A 20261-nucleotide genomic window follows, 5' to 3' on the forward strand; every position below is an offset into this window, starting at 1 on the left:
GAGCCTAGGGTGTGTCCTGGTTGGGGCTAAGTGGGGGCTGGGACTTTCTGCCAGGAGTGTGGGGTTTATCCCCTGCGTGATAGACTGCATTTTCTTTCTATGGTACAGTCTGAGCGGCAGTATGGAGGGTGGCCTGACAGGAGAGATACTCCAATAAGGCGATCCTGGGTTCTGATCCTGGCCCTGCTCCTACCTTGGGCAAGTCACTTAATCTTCTTGAGCCTCCATTTTCTTATTTGTAAAATAGGGGTGAGGCGTATAATAGCACCTACTTAATTGGGTTATAGAAGGATTAGTAAGGCATTGTTCATAATAGAGTGTGCCACCAGTGGGACACACACATATGTAAGTGTAAGTAAGTGTTAATTGCTCAGTCGTGTCTGACTCTTGGCGACCCCATGGACTGTAGCCCACCAGACTCCTCTTTCCATGGGATTCTCCAGGCAAGAATACTGGAGTGGATATCCACTTCCTTCTGCAGGGGATCTTCCTGACCAGGGATGATGACACATATAGAAACCACAAATGGGTTATGGGGATGTGGCTACTTCGGCCCTTGGGAAGGCTGGACAGGGCCCAGCAGCCCACCCGGTGCCTTGCACACGTCTTTTCTATGTGCTCCAGGACATAGTTGGAAACCACTGGTCTACTAGGCACTTGGCAGGTCTCTCCTATCTCGTAAGTCCTCAGTCGGTGTGGCTGTTTGTTGAGATCGGTCATTGTGTTCTCGCAGCTCTGATGGAGGGAGTGGGGACAGAGGGCAGGCAGGCTGGATTCCAGGGACATTTCTGACATAAAACTTTCGGAATTCGGTGACCAGTTGGATGCTAGGGAGGAGGGGCACCACTAGAGCCCCAGAAAGCCTTGGGGATGGCCGTGGGCTTTGTGATATAGACTGGATGGGAACTGATGCTGTCAATGGAAATTGTTATATGAGATGTGAATGTGGGTTCTGGAAGTGGAGACTGTCAGGAAGACTGTTTTTTCTAGAAGTGTAGCAGGTGAGGGAAGAAGGAAGACAGAGGTGGGGGGATATTGTGGGAGGGATGGTGGGCCCATGAGAGACTTCAGGATGTTTGTGGGCTAAGAGGACAGAAGCAGAGGAGCTGAGAAATTAAAAAAAAGAGTACCTAACGCTTTCCTCAAAACTTTGCCTCTGGACAGCGTCTGTCCCATTGCAGGGGTGTCTCAGTGACTAGTAGTGGGCGGTCATCCAGACGTGATTTACAATAAGGCACTGTCTAAATTACTGCACTCCACCTATTGCCAGGTTCCCTGCTGACAGTGAGCCAGGGGTCAGACAATTCAATCAGGTGCCACTACTTATAAATTGAAAATCAGTGGGGTGCAAAATGGATTACCATCAAAATCCATTCAGGTGCAAAACCAAAATTTAAAACCCCTAACCTTTAAAAATCACTCCTTTCCTGATTCTTCATGATGCCCTGACACTTGAGTTTTAATATCCTCCGGATAAGGAAGTGCCAATAGAAGAGCCTGCAGGAGACCAAGATCTCCTAATCTTGCTTGCCTTTTGAATTTGGCCAACCTGGTGGATTTATAAACTCACTCATTGGCAATTCTATTAGATTCTTGAAGGCGGCAGTTTTCAAACTCAAGTGTGCAACAGAATTACCTGGAGGGCCTAGTAAAATTCATATTGCAGGCTCTAGCTCGGGGGTTTTGATTCAGCAGGTGTGGGGTTAGGCCTGGGAAATGGCATTTCTAGCAGGTTCCCAGGGAATGCTGATGCTGTGGTCCTAGGGCTACCATTTGAGAACCTCTGGCTCTGAGATATAGAACTATTTTCATAATCTGACTAGCAAAGCTTGCACTGATTGATAACAGCGTCTCAGAAAAGGTCCTAATTGGACCAGGCAATTGAGTGTGTCACGGGGCTTCGATTTTGTCCGAGAAATCTGAGAGGAGACTGGTTCAGGGAGGTGCAGATGGAACGGAGTGCTTTGTGTTTAGAGGTGAGGCTGGTGGGGGCCATGGGACAGAGAAGAGGGAAGAGGCCCCTCTAGCTCACCTTTCCAAAGACAGCACGTGCCACGTGATTAAGGCCGAAGCCTGCTTGCTGCTGGCCCATGGGTGCAGACTGTAAATGTTTTTTAGATACCAAACATCCTCCCTTGACGTATAAGTTGATTTTTCTTAAGGTTAAACACATGGGTACTACTTTCTTAACAAGCTGCCATCAGCCTCAACTTGGACTCTTCCTGTCTCTGAATGATGCCGGAGATATATGTGTGTGTGCCCAGTTGTGTCTGGTTATTTGTGACCCCATGAACTGTAGCCCACCAGACTTCTCCATCCATAGGATTTCCCAGGCGATAATACTGGAGTGGGTTGCCGTTTCCTTCTCCAGGGCATCTTCCCAACCCAGGGATCAAACCCCAGTCTCTTTCAAACCCTGCACTGGCAGGTAGGTTCTTTACCACTGGCACCATCTAAATTGATGGTGTTTGATTTTGTTCTTTTGGAGCTGAGGTTACTACCTTGTATTTACAAAATGTTGGTGTCACCAGGCCCAATATGAAACAAGTCTCTCTCCCCAGGATAGAAGAGCAGATCCTGGAAACTGCCCCAGACATGGTTGCTGCCTCATTAACCTTTGGCCTCCTGTCTCTTCTCCAGGAGAAATTGAGCGGTGCACGTACATCAAATACCACTACTCCTCAGCCACCATCCCCAGGAACCTCACCTTCAACATCACGAAGACCATCCGCCAGGATGAGTGGCACGCTCTGCGTAAGTACACCTGAGTCTCTTTCCTTGGCTGTGACCTTTGGAGGGCATGGACGTTGGATGCCCACCAGCAGTTTGGACAGATGGACCTCTATCAGAGACCTGTGGACAGTCTCAGAACATGGTGGTAATCCTTAAAGTCTGAATATCTGTGGGTCTGAAGTGCCCCAGTTGGTTTTGATTGTATTGCAGTTTTGAGGAGTTTGCTTCTACAATTGACACAAAAAGCGATTAGCAGCTAGACAATGATCCGTGGTCTTGCTTTGCTACCCTGGTAGGCATTTCAGATTTCACCTACCTGACTGAACCAACTCCTGGGATTCAAGTCCAGCTTGTCTCCAAGTTGCTCGGGGCATTATTGTGGCAACCTGCTAATCCCTCGTGTCATCCTCTGTGTGGGTTAAGACCTGCTGGTGGTTGCAGGCAGTATCGCACTGGAAATTTGCAGTTGGTGGGGGGGGGGGCCCTGAGTGGGAGGCCCTGGTCCTCCATTGACAAATTTATCTCCCGGAGAAAGAAAGGCTTTGGGACCTGGGTTCTCCTGTGATGGCTCAGCGAAGATCAGAATATGTGCCTTCATTGGTTAGGGAAGATTTTGGTCAGGGATTCTCAGAGACTTAAATTATTAATATGATAAGACGATGACTTAATGAGCAAACAGAGTTGGTTGACTATTTTTACCTTTCTGCTCCACGGGGATCCACCTGCTTGTCTGTGTAAGGATAACTCTGCTTTGTCGCAGGCACGGTTCATGCGAACACATTCTTCCTGCTAGTAAGCTCCACGCCACCTCTGGTGCGCTTGTCATTTCTTCCCGATTCCAGCTTTTTCACGTAATGTCACAAGGTTGAGTTTCAGTTTTCATGTGTACATGAAGGAGGCTCTTTATTGAAAACAAGGATCCTGTCGTGAGTAAGCTTTGATGAAGGCCAAAACCATCTTTCTTCTCTTTATTGTTGCCTAGTTATCTTTGGCATGCATGGAGCCCACTGGGTCTGTTCCACTTTTGGGGTTGGTTTTAATCAAATCACCATATGTTGATGGGCGGGGTGAGAAACAAGTAAAATTAAACAGAGCAATGATCCATTGGTTTCAGGAAAAATATTGTGACTAGGTGTCTGGATGAGTATTACCTACAGCCACTGGCCCCAAATGGTGTAGGGGCAGGTGTGAGCAGATGGGAAGGCATTAACCAAATGGTTCCTCCTACAAGCTTTATCACTGGTGGAGACACAAACCACACCCTGAGGACAGAGAGCGAATGTCCAACGGGCACCCTCGTGTACTAGATGTTGAGCTAAGCTTCCCACATACTTAACTTTAATGTGAGATTTGCCCTAGAGACACTAGTAAGGGTTATTAATTTCCTTTTTGGAGGTAGACATACCAGAAGCCAAGTATATAAATCCTTGACCGTGACTGCTTATTTGTCACATTGCATTGGTCTAGGATAGTCACTTAATAGACACTTACAATGCATGTTCAAGATACGTGACAAGCTTGGTTGAATAACCACTTAAATATAACTGGAGGGGGAGTCGTCATTGAATTGAAGAAGTTGTTGGTATTGCAGCGTCCATTCAATTCCACTCAATTCAGTCCCAGTTACCAAGTTTTTCTGTGTACTAGGGCACATGGTGGACACCCGGGCCACAGAGAACTCTTTCAAAGAGCTCGCGTCTGGAGGTGGAGGAGGGCGGGGAGGAGTGGAGAGAGACATTCTCAAAGCAAATAATTATAAGGCAATGCGCTAATTACAATATAGTGTAATTGCTTCAAGCAATTAAGATAGCTTGTGAAAGTTTTTCAGCAAGAAGGAGAGTTATTCTAGTGTAAATGGCACAGATGCACTTCATGGGAGTGGTAGAGCTTTTTTGGCTGTGCACACAGCAGAGAATCTGGAATTCAGATGGACGACCCATGGCGACATCACTGAAAGTATGTTACATGGTGTTAGCAAAGATAGAGAAGAGGCTGATGCTCAGCTTTATGGACCTTCTCTGAGCCCTGTGTCTTCGGGGTTCTTGTTCTAAAACTGTAGCGCCCTTAGCTTCTACAGAATCCAGCGTGAGCCTCTGCTGTGGTGAATGGGGGTGCGAACAGATCTATTTTTAACTGATAAAAGCCGTCTCAGCGACTGATGCATGCGGAATTTTGGGCACCCCATGTTGGGTGGAGTCGAGGCTCCCCTTTGGTGTGGGATTCTTCTGCCTGTTTCACAAAGCAGCCTGATGGGCTGTGAAGCCAGCAGAGAGCGTCTGCTGTTCTCGACATCCACGGCAGCTATTTTTATCAGAGGGCAGGTGAGCATCGGTCGTATCTGAAGCTGCTGCTAAGTGTAATTGGCAATGTTGATACAATGGGGAACCATAGACAGAAAGAAAAAAGAAAGAGCGCGTTGTGCTCAGTCGTGTCTGACTCTGCAACCCCATGCACTGTAGCCAGTGAGGCTCCTCTATCTATGGAGTTTTCAGGAGTGGGTTACCATTTGCTTCTCCAGAGGATCTTCGTAACCCAGGGATCAAACCCAGGTTTCCTGTATTGCAGGCAGGCTCCTGCATGGCGGGCAGGTTCTTTACCAACTGAGCCACCAGGGAAGCCCATGGGGAAGCATAGTAAATGTCAATTTTAGTTTTCAAAGGTCAGATATTGATGACATTAGATAGGAAGTGGGCGTATAAGCCCCCTTTGAAATAGAGTAGAAATGGTCAAAGATTAGCAAACACCTATGATGGAGCTTTAGAAATTAAAAAAAGAAAATCAGACTCTGATTTCTTTACTTATTTGAGAATCCTGTATTCTTTAAGATTGTTAGTGGGATCAAATAAATTCATTTAATGCTAGGTTGGTTATTGTTTTATAATTTCACCATAATATCTTATATTCAATAATTTTTCTCAGTAAATGATTTTCTGTTAAAGCAAAAAATTTGATTTTTTTTTCTGCTGAAATAATTCTGGGAAAGTATTTCAGACTTTGATGAAGCTCAGGTTATATTGATTACATACATTTTCATCAAGAATTTGCATGTAAGCCTGGATGGGAGGGGAGCTTGGAGGAGGATGGATGCATGTATATGAATGGCTGAGTCCCTTCACGGTTCATCTGAAACTATCACAGTATTGTTAATCAGCTGTACCCCAATAGTGAATAAAAAGTTTAAATTTAAACAAAAGAATTTGCATGGGATCATCAAACACTCTTATGAAAAAAATTTTTCTTCAAGTAAAAAAAGCACCATTTGGTTTAAAACTATGCTGTGATTTTTGAATAGTTAATTCTACCAATGAGAGGCTTAACTGTTTGGCTGAGAGCTCATTCACGTTATGGTCCCTTGACTAGCAGGTGAAAGAATAAAATTAATCTGTAGGTTGCTAGGTTTACAAATCCAAGTGTAAGGAGATAATAACCATCACTCTGGGGAGTAAAGGTCAGAGTCGGACCTGTGTGTGTGTGTGTGTGTGCGTGCGCGCGAGCGCGTAGGGTGGTCTCTGCAATGGAGGTTTGAATGCTGAGTTTTCCGAGTGATTTGGTGACAAGGTTCTGAATCTGTCTTAGATGGTAATTGCTGACGAAGAGTTGGATGTGCCCGTTTCTCCTTCCTACCTCGGCAAGAGCTCCCCCAGAGAAGGTAGAACTCTGTCAATAGTAGGGACTGTGCCCTCAACCCGCCCAGACCGGACTGTCTGCTGGGAGCAGTCCACCTTATCTTCCTGCCTGCCTGCCACCCCGAGTGGCGTTGGTCCAGCCTCTGTGGGCTCCGAGGGGGCACTGTACTCCTGCCGGATCTTCCTGCCACCTCCAGGGCTGGAGCAGGATGGGCGCGTGTGGCCAGGCCGGCCAGGAAGGGGGGCCGGTGGCTGCAGGAGATGAGTGGCAGGGCAAGATTGGCAGTGGTCAGGGGACGCAGGCTGGCAGTAGAGTGGCATCTTAAACGGCGACGCTTCCTCCTCTTGCCAGAATGCATCCCTACGGGCTTCTCATGCTCTGAAGCTCAGGCTCGGGTTGTGTGCTGGTTTAGAGGATTCTGTGTCTCCGTGCCACCTCCAGGAGCCCCTGAGGCCATCCCCAGTGGCTATGCCTTTGCTTTCTCTGTCACTGGTGTCCCTTTGGAATGCCTCCCACGGAGGTGGGGGCCTGGACGTAGCCAGTAGCAGGGCAAGGATGGGTGGGTGGTAAGGGGAGGTCTGGGGGGGCCTCTGATAGGACCTGGGGAAGCCAAGGGGGCGCTGAGAAAGCTGGGTCTGGGGAGGGGGTGGTGCTGAGATGTGGGTACTTCTGCAAGGAGAAGCTGCCGTGGAGTGGAGCTGTGCTTGGGGCAATGCCAGTGACCCCAGGGTCAGGGGCGGTGGCAAGGGGCCCTGTGGGGGGCCTGCCTGAGGGCTGCAGAGCAGGTACCGCTGGAGGGTGTGGGGAGGACAGTCCTTTATCCCCTTGGTCTCCCACTCTGCTCATCAGGGTCTCCCCCTGGGGTTCGAGCTCCGAGACTCTGGAGCTCTGTGCCTGTGAGCTCAGATCCTCTCACTTGGCTTGGCGTTTTTAAGATGGAGGTTTCAGCTCACAGTTGATTGCCCCTAGCAGTGGGAAATCAGGGAGCTGGGGCTCCATGTTCCTGCAATCAGATCCTCTCCATTATCTTTCAAGAGGCTGAGAGCCGAAAAAGCGTGAATTCTTTTTTTTTTTTTTTTTTTTTAAGCTTCCTTCTATCAAGACTATCAAGGAAGTTCAGCTAATTAAATTGGATGGTCACACAGCACATTTCCAGCTGGCCAGGGAGGGAGGGAAGGAGAGAGGATCTCTGCCCCCGACATTCCCCCCACCCCCTGCTGTCCTCCTGAGGGCTCACCCGGCCCTCCCATCCCCCAGGGACACAAACACACACTCACATGGTAGCCTTGCAAAGTTGAATCAGAAGCAATATGTATGTAGTTCAAGAGGGATGGGAAGAGGAGGGGAAAGGTATTGGGGGAGGGATGACAGAGATGAAGGCTTTGCGGGGGAGCAAAGACATTTCAGCGAACATGATGCAAAGAAGGAGGAGAAATGAAATTCAAAAGTGTCTTGTCTCATGCATGCTCCTTGGATGATACACTTAGATCCCTGACCCCGAGGCCCCTGGCTGTTTACGCTGGGGGCCTGTAGTTTTTCGTTTACTCTGGTGGGGGACCAGCCTCTTCCAGGCTGTGTACCGTGGGAAGCTCAGGATATCTGCTGCTCTGCTGTGGATCTCCGTGCCTCACTCTCCTCTTACTCTGCTTCGTCAAGCCCTACCTGGTTCCTCCTCCAGCCTCTTCCACAGTCTCTTACACACCCTCTCCTCTTTTCAGAATTAAACCCTTCAGCCCCTGAACCCTCTCTGGTGCTAAGACTCCCTCCAGCCACCCCCAGGTACCGCCCACCTGTTGGATCCCAAGCTGCTCCTTGCCCCTCCCTGTTGCCGTTGGCCTTCTGGCCTTGGACTTGTGTTGACTCCTTGCCTGATGGTGCTTGCTTTTTCCTTTCCCAGTGGACTGGCCTGGTCATTCCAGACCGGCCTGCTCATCTGCCCTCTGAAAGTGAAAGTGAAAGTCGCTCAGGGGTGTCTGACTCTTTGCTACGCCATGGACTATACAGTCCATGGAATTCTCCAGGCCAGAATACTGGAGTGGGTATCTTTTCCCATCTTTTCCCTTCTCCAGGGGATCTTCCCAACCCAGGGATCGAACCCAGGTCTCCCACGTTGCAAGCCGTCTGAACTTTACTCCTATTCAGACCTCTGGACAGCCCAGGAGTTGCCGAGGTTTCTGGTTCATCATTCCCCAGACATCTCTGGTCACAACAAGATGAATGTGTAGACACAAGAGCTTGGGATGATGATAACAGTAATTATAACAATAATAACTGCCTTTGTTCATACCAGCTGCAATGCTCCTTGGAGGGTGGCTCAAGAGTTTCCTCCTAGGAACCCAGTCCACGTTGTGCTGACTGCTTTGTTGACAGACTAACCAAGCCAGGGAGGAAGGGGCTGTGTAGAGGTTCCCTCTTGGCCTTGGAAGAATCTGAGACTGAGAATCCAGGTCCAAGCTCCAGCAGACTCCCTCCAGCTGTTTTCCCTTTCTGTTTTTGGCTGATGTTACGTAAAACGTCCTAATGAGGTAAACATTCCAGACTTGGGAAGCTTACATCTCCTGCAGTGTCAGCCATTTCCCTTCTCCTGCATCTGTGCCCAGCCAGTGTGAGTTCTCAGCGTGGGCAATCTGTTGTGAGCTGCCTCCTGCTTGCATGCCTGGCATCCACGGAGGTCATCTCTGGCCAGATGCCCTCCCTGGAATTCTGGAAGCTTGGTAGCAGAGGAACCCAGCCAACAGAGCATCCCCATAGGTTGCTTGGTGTTCTGAAATCTTGGCCTTTTGTAATCCATCACACATTTCTCTGTCCCCCATCCCCCCAACCTTGCAGGGAACATTGTCAACCTTTCAGGATACCCACAGCCTGCAGCCCAGAGGCTGCCCTATGCTTGTCCTCCCAGAGCTCCCGTGGCGTTTTTGCAACAGGCTAGGCAGAGAAACGTGCAGTCCTTCATGTGATACCACACCTACATCTGCTCTGGCAGCTGTAACTCCAGGCCAGGACTCCTTTCCTTCACAGCTTTTCCTGCCTGTCAAAACCTCCCCTTCCTCTGTCCCACTCCCTCAGGCTTCTGCTAGACAGCGGGTTTACTAACTGGGTGAACCTGTTTGAGTTAAGGTGTTAATGCCTTCTTGGGTTACCTGTCCTGATGGTGTTGTTTTCAGAAGACCTCACTCAAATGACTATGAAGTGTTAAAGGTCGTGTGGAGACACTCTAAAATCATGACACAAGTGTAGCTGTTGATCCCACCTACTTAGATGGTGGCCTGACTAGGGGCCAGTGGTGGAAACGGAGTGGACAGGAGGGAAAGTTTATCTCTGAGGTGGCCTTAGGAGTAAGATTTCCCTGGTGGCTCAGTGGTAAAGAATCCACCTGTCAATACAAGAGACACTGATTCAATCTGTGGGGTTGGGAAGATCCCTTGGAGAAGGGAATGGCAACCCACTCCAGTGTTCTTGCCTGGAGAACTCCATGGACAGAGGAGCCTGAAGGAGTTGCAAAAGAGTCAGACATGGCTGAGCGACTGGCACTTTAACTTTCGCTTTACAAGTAAGGCTTCCCTGGTGGCTCAGTGGTAAAGAATCCGCCTGCCAATGCAAGGGACGAGGGTTTGATCCCTGGGTTATGAGATCCCCTGGAGAAGGAAATGGTAATCCTCTCCAGTATTCTTGCCTGGGAAATCACATAGACAGAGGATTCTTGGGGGCTACAGTCCACGGGGTCGCAAAGAGTCGGATACAACCAAGCGATAAACAGCAACAACTAGGAGTAGGGAAGAGAGGAGGCCTGGAGTAAGGAGGGGGGCAGGGTGCGGGTGTAGAGTAGACTACAACCTTTTCTGTTCAGGATAGCCACGTACCGAAACAAACCTGAGAACCACTGTGCTGGTGTAATTGCAGTCTTCAGGCCACAATTCATCTGAATGTGCAGGTCCGATTTTGTGCTGGGAATTAGTTGGGAGTCTGGCCTAGAGGCATTCTCTCAGCTTCTGCAGATTGGAAGGTGTTTCCTTCTGGCCGAGCATCCTGATCCAGACGCCACAAAGGAGCCCTGGGTGCAACCCCACTGGCCTTCCTCATCCATTTGTTCTTTTGCTCATTCATTATTCATGGAGTGGCTGTTCTGTGAGAAGCCCCGTGTCGGGTACTGGACGGGATATTAAAAGGTATCCTGCTTTCCAAATTGGATGATATATTTCCAGGTATCAACTAGGCCAGGGATCAAACTGCTTGTTGCTTTACATTTATTGACTACCCAAGGAGTGCAGGCTAATGCGGCTGGCATGCACACACATCGTGGGTCCTGACCTCCACACTTAAATGGGCAAGAGCTCATTGCAGGGGAAATAAAAGCAAAGCATAAGACAAAACGACCATATCTCAGAGGCTTGGCCTGTTTTTCCTAGGCTGGGGAAAAGTGGGGATGGTTTAGCATCTGCTGCTGCTTGGCCCTCCGGGGGAGCTGTCCCAGCTCTAGGTGCTAAAAAGAAAGCTTAATATGGCAGGTGACTCATCTTTCCAATAGTTAAGACAATGGAGCTCTCTGTCCACAGGAGCTGCAGCAGTGAGGGGGAGAAGCAGGACCAGGAGCTGATGTTCCAGCAGGCAGGGACAGCTCAGACACAGGCAATCCGGGTTGGATGACACAAGGATGTCTGGGCAGCAGACACTTGTCATCAAGACAGTGGGTCAGCAGGCATGAATAGTTAAGTGCTACTTTGGGGATTTTAAGACTACGTGATCCAATAGGGAAGAAGCTGGGCCAGCAGAAGGCAGGCACCCGTTCTCAAGAAATCTGGAGCATTAGGGGATTAGAATAAGAAATAGAGAAAAGTGACGAGGAGAGAAGCCAATTTTAAGGTCAAAGGTACCGTACCTTGACGGAGAAGGAAATGTTTCTGCCTGGGAAATCCCATGGACAGAGGAGCCGACAGGCTACAGTTCATGGGGTTGCAGAGTCGGACACGATCTAGTGACTGAACAACAACAGCTACGCTTGAACACGATGGGAGACCACTTTAGTCGGAGCAGCCGTCTCAGCCTGTGATAGGATTGGTCCTGGGATTTGGGGATGAGGCTGCTTCTGAAGATGGTAGGACTATGGAGAGGGTAGGCCAGAGGCATCTGGGAACCAATGTCACTTAACGGAAAAAGTAATCAGGTTCTCCCTGGTGTGGTAAAGGTCTCATCAGAGTCTAGAGCAATGCTGCTCAATTGTGGTTCATGGACTGGAAGCATCAGCAGCATCTGGGAACTTGTTAGAAATGCAGATTCTTGGGCCTGAACCCAAACCTACCAAGTCTAAACCTTTATGAGCGGGGCCCAGGAATCCGTGACTCTTAACACATTCACATTTGAGAACTCTTGGTCTGGAGGGTGTTGTGGGGGCTGCAGTGGTCAGTGAAGGCTCCTGGGAGGAAAGAGTGTGGGTGGGCTTTGGATGAGAGCTAGGAGAGGGAATGCTGCGTTTTGTACCTCCCACACGGAACCAGGACTTTAAGTTACTTGCATGCTTGTGTTGTCTGTTTCTATTTGGTTATAGCTTTGGTAATTTAACATTTTCCATATCTCTTTCTGTTAATTATGGGCTTCCTTGGTGGCTCAGATGGTAAAGTGTCTGCCTGCAGTGCAGGAGACCCAGGTTCGATCCCTGGGTTGGGAAGATCCCCCAGAGAAGGAAATGGCAATCCACTTCAGTACTCTTGCCTAGAATATTCCATGGACGGTGGAGCCTGGTAGGCTACAGTCCATCGGGTCGCAAAAAGTCGAACATGACTTCACTTTCTTTCTTTCCTTTTCTGTTACAAAATGGCATGGGAGACGTGAGGTGTATTTTCTTCCCCTCCCCTATTATGGGGCATCCTCCTGTTATCTAGCTTGAAATCTCTATCATGTATCTGCAGTGTTCTCCTTTCAGAAACAGACTTCAAGCTTCACTGAAGACAGGGGACATTGCATTGAGCTCCAGCTCTGTTGCTCTCAAGGTATACGACCCTGGGCAAACTATGTGAATGTTTTAAGCCCAGTACAGTCATTAGTAAACCTGTGGTAATAATACTATCTTGAGAGTTATTATAAAATTTAAGTTAAATAAGATGGTTCATGTGAAATCAGTAAAGGCTGATACCAAGCAGTGTTGCTGTTGTTTCAGCTGTTAAGCTATATTCGACTCTTTTGAGACCCCATGGACTCTAGCCCACCAGGCTCCTCTGTCCATGGGATTTCCCAGGCCAGAATACTGGAGTGGGTTGCCCTGGATCTTCTCTACCCGGGGATCAAACCCACGTCTCCTGCATTGGCAGGTGGATTCTTTACCACTGAGCCACCAGGGAAGCCCTACCAAGCAGCATTAGGTGCTATTATTACTAGAACACAGAGCTGTGCCTGGCACTGAGTTCCCCATAGGAAATGGGGGAAAGGCTCTGAAATGGTACTTTGTGGACTCAAGGGCTTTTCTCTTCAACTGTATGTAGCCTGTGTGGGTCAGTGTGCCTCATATATGGCTGTATATGTTGGTGGGTCTGCTTAGGGTTTGCCGTCTGCACAGGTGTGTGTGTGTGTGTGTGTGTGTAAGTGATAGGAGCTGGCATCTGGTGTTTCCCACGTGGGAGTAGGAAGTGGTTGAGTATATTATGTGCTGAGTGGCAACCATGTGGCATATTGTGAAAGAAGTTTAAGAGCAGAGAATCCTCAGTGTTTGGGATCCTCAGTGGGATAGCACAGAAAAAGTAGTCTCTAATTTGTCAGTTGTGTCCAATAGGGATGCAGTTTAGACAATAACAGGAGCCTCTAAAAGAAGATTTACATGCTAAGTGTCTAAAAAGTAACATCTTCAGAGCTTTGAAGATAAATATACTGTGAGTACATTTGTGTTGAAATTGTCAAGGGGAATATGAAAATGATTCTCACTTAACTATTGCAGCCTAGCCCTGCCTTCCAGGAAGGCTGCAGTTTCCAGTATGTGTTCTGATCAGAGCCTCTCTTATTCCTGAGGTGAAAAGACACTTCCCCAAAGAGGATGCAGTGAGTGTGTTGGAAGTAGAGGCAAGAGAGTGTCCGGGAAGAGAATAGGTGATGCTGGAGACAATATTCCTGTCCTGGGGGAAAGGGAACTCCTTTTCGTCTCTCTCTCTTTTTTTTGTAGTACAACATTTATTAAAAATTTAATAGCAAATTCTTAGTACCTATTAAGAGTCTTGCTTATGATAGGTTCTCAGAAACAATCTCTTTTTATATTTCACTGTTATATTGACGTCTTCTACATGTTTTAAATATAAGAACCAATTAAAGAATGGTGGTCTGGATCCATCATTGCATGTACTCCCAAAACAAAGACAAAAATTGCGGTAAAAGTTCATATTAAAAAGACTTAGGGCCTTATATTCTTAGGGAATATGCAAACATGCAAAATTAAATTTTATTTTCTCCTGTGAAGAAAAAAATAAGATTTAAGAAGATACTGAAATAGCCTCAGGGAACTCCTTATTTTCAACTCAGTGCCCACGGTGGGCCAGGGGGTGGTGCTGGCTGTGGTTGGTCATGACTTCTGCCATTCCTTGTTACCAGCTAAGGAGGACTAAGAATTGCAGGAAGATTGGTTAACCTTGGAGATTAGCTGGTGACTTGCCAGTTGAAAGAGAGGAGGCTACAGCACTGCCCAGCCCACGTCCCTTTGGGAGGAAGAACTAGAACCCGGATCTTTGTGAATGCAAGATTCACGCACTTTCCTTGCTCCAAGGGTCCCTTCCTATGTCTTACAAGATAAGCTGACTCACTTTCTCTTTTCCCCTCTCTGCCTGTTTTCCCAAATAAGCTTTACTCCCCCTGTCCTGCCATTATCCCAAAGAACAACTCTAATTCATCCTCCAGCCCCGCACCCCCACCATCAGCTACTTCCCCTCCATCTCATTATCCAAAGTGAATGAGGCTCCTCACCCCTTGAGCAACCAGGCTCCCCACCCCCTCCACCCAAGAGTTCTGGTATTCAAAAGGAACCAAAGAAAGCTATTTATTTTCCACTTCTCTGTTTTTCTTTTTCATTTAATTACTGGTATCACAACAGGATTTTTTTTTCTGTTGCTTTTCATTGCAAATGTATAGTATTTCATCTACATTATGAGTTAAATAGGCTTTTGTGGGCCAGCCTAGAAACCCAATCATCATTTATAACAGATATGACTTCTCTGGAAATGGGTTCTGAATTCCAAATAACTGACTTACAAATGAGGTTTTAGAATGGAGCTCATTTCAGAGCTGGAGACTGTATCTTCTACTTTCTAGGCAGTTTATCTCTGAATGGTCTTGCTGTCTCCCCTCTTTTTACATCTCTTGTTCTTAGGTTGGATTCCCCCAAATTAGGTACCCTCAATGGGGTGAGAGCTCAGACTGTTCTGTCCCTTGTTCTCAGCCCATAACCAGCTACTGATACATTTAATTAATGTTAATTCATACTCCACAATATGTCCTATGTAGGCTTGGCTGAAACCAACCATGAGACACTGAGCATCCTTGGTGCTAGGGATCGTTCAGTCTCAGGACCCCCCAGCCCCCAACTCAGTTCATGCTAGTAAAATGAGGCTATTTATGTAACATTTCCTGGAGGCTCTTTGCTTGGGTACCTGGCACCAAATTGGAAATGAGCAGTCAGAGTGGTGTGTGTGTGTGTGTGTGTCCTCCTGAGACTGAGAAGCTGCTAAACATGGGCGTGGAGATGATACCACGTGGGACCCACATAGTGTTCATATTCCTCACACCACCACATCCCACTGACTCACTCATGAGGCCTCTAGATGCTGCACAGTTGCCAGGGAAACCAGGAAAAGGAACTGTAGGAAAGCCATCTCCTCCCTAAGCTCCTGGGCGTGCCCCCTTGAGGGTGGAGGAGGGGAGAAGAAAGAGAGTTCTTCCTGGCTGTGATAGGTGGTTGGGCAGTGCTGACGCCTAGCCAGCATGCCCTCTTTCCCCAGGTTGGCTTTCTCCGTGCGTCGTCGTCGTCGTGCATCATCGTCGTCGTGTGTCATCGTCGTCGTGCGTCGTCGTCGTCGTGCGTCATCGTCATTGTCATCGTGCATTGTTGTCGTCGTGTGTCCCCTGAGCTTTACGTTCTGCTGTTCCCTCTCTCCCATTCACAGCGCCATCAGCTCCTGCCCCAAAGCAATCTTTTAATTTCCTGGAAGTTAAGATGACTTCTCTACTTCATAAAGAGTAGGGACTTCTGGCTTGTGGTTAAGGTTTGAAATCCAGCTGCTGTTTAGTTTGGCAGAACTAGCAGAAATGTGCCATTAAAAGAATGATTAACTCAACTCCATCTCCTCTTTCAATTGAAGGAAAGGGGCTGGGATCTAAGTGCTTACAATTCCCCATCAGAGCTTTGCGGCTCTGGTTAATGAAGATCCATCTTTGGTCATCCTTGGAATGACCTAAGTTCCTTCATGCTGGGTTGAGGGCCTGCGGTGTGCACAACATTGGAACCAGGCAGTGAGAGAAGGGTCTTCAGGGGGCCCACAGTCTCCCAGAGGACACAGGGCAGTGATTTCAGATTGAGACAGCAGGGGCTGGCACTACAGGACATGGACAAACCAAATGCTATTAGCAGTGTCCATAGGAGGAAAAGACCATCTCAGCCCAGGATAAAGGGGCAGGAATAGTGGCATTGAAATGGGCTTAAAGTAGTTGACTTGTTAAGTTTATTGAGTTCCTACCATTTACTGGAAACTATTCTAAGTACCAGATGAAAGAGCCAGCAATTCCTGCCCTCATGGAGTTGCATTCTCGTGGGATCATAACTACCACTTATTGGTGAAGCTTAACTTGGGTCAATGGCTATATTCAGTTCAGTTCAGTCGCTCAGTTGTGTCCGACTCTTTGTGACCCCATGAATCGCAGCATGCCCAGCCTCCCTGTCCATCACCAACTCCCGGAGTTCACTCAGACTCACATCCATCGAGTCAGTGATGCCATCCAGCCATCTCATCCTCTGTTGTCCCCTTCTCCTCCTGCCCCCAATCCCTCCCAGCATCAGATACATTACATCCCCAATATGCCTCATTTCACTTAAACCTCAATTGTCTTATGAGGGGCATGTTATTATTGTTATTGTTATTGCAGCTTTCAGTTCAGTTCAGTTCAGTCGCTCAGTTGTGTCCGACTCTTTGCGACCCCATGAATCTCAGCACGCCAGGCTTCCCTGTCCATCACCAACTCCCGGAGTTCATGCAGTCTCATGTCCATCAAGTCAGTGATGCCATCCAGCCATCTCATCCTCTGTCGTCTCCTTCTCCTCCTGCCCCCAATCCCTCCCAGCATCAGAGTCTTTTCCAATGAGTCAACTCTTCGCATGAGGTGGCCAAAGTACTGGAGTTTCAGCTTCAGCATCATTCCCTCCAAAGAAATCCCAAGGCTGATCTCCTTCAGAATGGACTGGTTGGATCTCCTTGCAGTCCAAGGGACTCTCAAGAGTCTTCTCCAACACCACAGTTCAAAAGCATCAATTCTTCAGCGCTCAGCCTTCTTCACAGTCCAACTCTCACATCCATACATGACCACAGGAAAAACCATAGCCTTGACTAGATGAACCTTTGTTGGCAAAGTAACGTCTCTGCTTTTCAATATGCTATCTAGGTTGGTCATAACTTTCCTTCCAAGGAGTAAGCGTCTTTTAATTTCATGGCTGCAATCACCATCTGCAGTGATTTTGGAGCCCCCAAAAATAAAGTCAGCCACTGTTTCCACTGTTTCCCCATCTATTTCCCATGAAGTGATGGGACCGGATGCCATGATCTTCGATTTCTGAATGTTGAGCTTTAAGCCAACTTTTTCACTCTCCACTTTAACTTTCATCAAGAGGCTTTTGAGTTCCTCTTCACTTTCTGCCGTAAGGGTGGTGTCATCTGCATATCTGAGGTTATTGATATTTCTCCCAGCAATCTTGATTCCAGCTTGTGTTTCTTCCAGTCCAGCGTTTCTCATGATGTACTCTGCATATAAGTTAAATAAGCAGGGTGACAATATACAGCCTTGACATACTCCTTTTCCTATTTGGAACCAGTCTGTTGTTCCATGTCCAATTCTAACTGTTGCTTCCTGACCTGCATACAGATTTCTCTACTAATGGGAAAACTGAGGCTTACAGAAGACAGGTAACTTGAGAGCCATGTGGACTGAGTGTTATGACTTTATGATATCTTGAAAGTGTTAGTTGCTCAGTTGTGTCAGGCTCTTTGTGACCCCATGGACTGTAGCCCACCAGGTTCCTCTGTCCATGGAGTTCTCCAGGCAAGAATACTGGAGTGGGTTGCCATTCCCTTCTCCAGGGGATCTTCCCAACCCAGGGATCAAACGTGGCTCTTCTGCACTGCAGGCAAATTCTTTACTGTCTGAGCTACCAGGGAAGCCTTAGGAAATGCATCCACCAGCTCTGTCTGGGAGGGATGGAGGGGAGTGGAGTCTGGACTCTGAGGGGCCTTCTATAATATCCCAGGCCTGAGATCATAGTGATCTAGATTGGACTCTCAGCAGTGGATTATGTGAGACTTGAAGAAATAAGGAGATGTAGGTGGATGTGCTTGTATAAGTGCTCTATGGAGGAGGGTTGAGATTCTGACATGTGTAGACAAAGTCTGAATGAGTGGGTCTCTAACTCACTCCCTACAGGGGCATGGCAACTGTCTTTATCTTTTGAACAACTTTATTAGCACTAACTGTGGACTCAGACAGAGAAGGCGATGGCACCCCACTCCAGTACTCTTGCCTGGAAAGTCCCATGGACGGAGGAGCCTGGTGGGCTGCAGTCCATGGAGTCGCGAAGAGTCAGACACGACTGAGCAACTTCACTTTCACTTTTCACTTTCATGCATTGGAGAAGGAAATGGCAACCCACTCCAGTGTTCTTGCCTGGAGAATCCCGGGGACAGGGGAGCCTGGTGGGCTGCCATCTATGGGGTCGCACAGAGTTGGACACGACTGAAGCGACTTAGCAGCAGCCGCAGCAGCAGTGGACTCAGAATATGAAAAGTAAGCTTTGCTTGAAGGGGAGGGAAGAATTAACTATTTTTTGTTGAGCTTACATTTCTCTTTTCGTGTGCAGAAATAAGGTATATTCATTACGTCCAAAGATAATTCAACCTTGGCATGCAATAAATGCATGAATCATACATCTCTTTGGCCTTCAAGTCTCAAGGCTAACAACAGTTTTCATTCTGTCATTAAACAAGACCTATTTGATCATGATCATTAATCTGTAAAAATTAGTTTTCATATGTATGTTATATTTAAATAAACTAAAATATACCAAGCTCACTGAAGCTGTTCTTGCGAATAGAATTGTCAACCGTAACATAGTTTGCAAATACACCTATTACTCATGAACTCAGATTTAAGGGGATAGTTAGATTTTCATCTGTCTTTGGGTATTTAAACTGGATTCTCACCTAGGGATCATGAAGGGGGAAAAAAATCAATGAGGAGCTATTACTTACTCTCCGAAGAGGGGTTCTTCTGCCTTACCCGAGTGGAGCTGTGAATAATTCAACACATTCCTGGGCTCCTTTTTCCTTTCTTGAGGTTGAGCTTATTAAAATTGCATGGCCAAAGGACACTGGTGAGGAATTGACTGGCTCCCTCCATCTCAGCTGCCAGAAGCCCCAACATGGTCTCATAACAATCTCAGCTCAGTCTCTGGGGACACTGGGCTGCCATCAGCTGGGGATGACGCATGGGTGAATGAAGAAAGTGGGGGAGGAAGAGCCAGGCATCTCCTCCATGCCGTAGCTTTCGTCCATTCCCTTGGCAGCCATTCTGCTAGTGCATGGAAGTGGGATGCTATCTCCACGTTCTCTATTGATTAACTTGGTCATCATTGTTGGCCCCCTCATTAAGTATTTAGAATTCTTTAGAGTTCACTGTGCTCTAGGTAAGTGATGAAGAGTCAGGGCCCCCTTTTAGAAGCTTTCCAAGACTATCTAATTCATCTCCTCGAATGAGGGGAAATCTCTAGAGAAAGCATCCAAACTGAAGATTACAGTCAGTGCTATGTTTGTTGGGGGGAAGGGGGAATCCGATGACACTAAAGAGTTTTTGAAAATGCTATGGTTCTTTTGGAGCATTTTTTTTATGGGTCAATATATATAAGTTTCTTGAACCAGCTAGGATTCAACTTGGAGGCTGAAAATGGTGGGAACCCAATGAGACTTTTAAATCCTGTGGACCCAGGTCAGATTTATTTAAGCGTTGTCAGGGAGATTGAAACCGAATGTTAAATCTGATTAATCTTGCAAGGAGGGAGGGAATCTGAGACAGATATCGCCATCAAGTGCTATTCTGGGCAGCAAACATTTGCCCACCATCTGAATCCTTCTTTAAGTCTCTGGTTGTAATCCTTCCCTCTTACCACTCACCCCAACTCTGGTTCCTGTTCTTCCTCATTAGATTGATGTTTTCCCCTCCTCCTATCTTATGTCTTTTTTTCATCAGTTTATTTTGCTTCTCCTGATGCTCAAAATAAAACATGATAAAAAAAAAACTTGATAGGAAAGTGTAAAACACCAGAAAAACATCAAATCATCTAAAATTCTACTACCAATAGGCAAGTTACCATTATGGCATATATCCTCTTGCATTTCTTTCCATAGTATAAATCATACTTTTCATGTAATTTTTTATCTCAAGTTTTATTTATAATTGTATCATAAGCATTTCCCCTTGGCATCAAAATTCTTCTTAATCACAATTTTAATGGCATCATAATACTCAACCATATGGATATTCACAATTTGCTTAACCTTTTCCTTTAAAATTAAATGTTTATGTAGTTCTAGTTTTAGGCTATTATGATAATGTTGTAATGATAACCCTTGTATGTAAATCTTTAACCATCTTTTTGATAATGTGTTGAGGATAAATTC

General features: G+C 47.1%; 1 protein-coding gene and 1 non-coding gene across 3 annotated transcripts in view; both read left to right on the top strand.

The window, feature by feature from the left end:
* TMEM178B (transmembrane protein 178B) overlaps nucleotides 1-20261 on the top strand; it is a 415372-nt gene that overhangs the window by 131152 nt on the left and 263959 nt on the right. For both annotated transcript variants that reach the window (XR_011566341.1, XM_070788270.1), the window contains exon 2: nucleotides 2641-2754. Coding sequence is in view for 1 of the 2 variants with exons in the window: in XM_070788270.1 (XP_070644371.1) it covers nucleotides 2641-2754 (114 nt within the window). In the remaining variant the exon portion in view is untranslated. The remainder of the gene's footprint in view (nucleotides 1-2640; nucleotides 2755-20261) is intronic.
* TRNAC-GCA (transfer RNA cysteine (anticodon GCA)) lies at nucleotides 11951-12022 on the top strand. The gene has a single exon. It is a non-coding gene; the product is annotated as a tRNA-Cys (tRNA).

Source organism: Bos indicus, chromosome 4 (genome assembly GCF_029378745.1).
Source record: "Bos indicus isolate NIAB-ARS_2022 breed Sahiwal x Tharparkar chromosome 4, NIAB-ARS_B.indTharparkar_mat_pri_1.0, whole genome shotgun sequence".
Lineage (NCBI taxonomy): Eukaryota > Metazoa > Chordata > Mammalia > Artiodactyla > Bovidae > Bos > Bos indicus.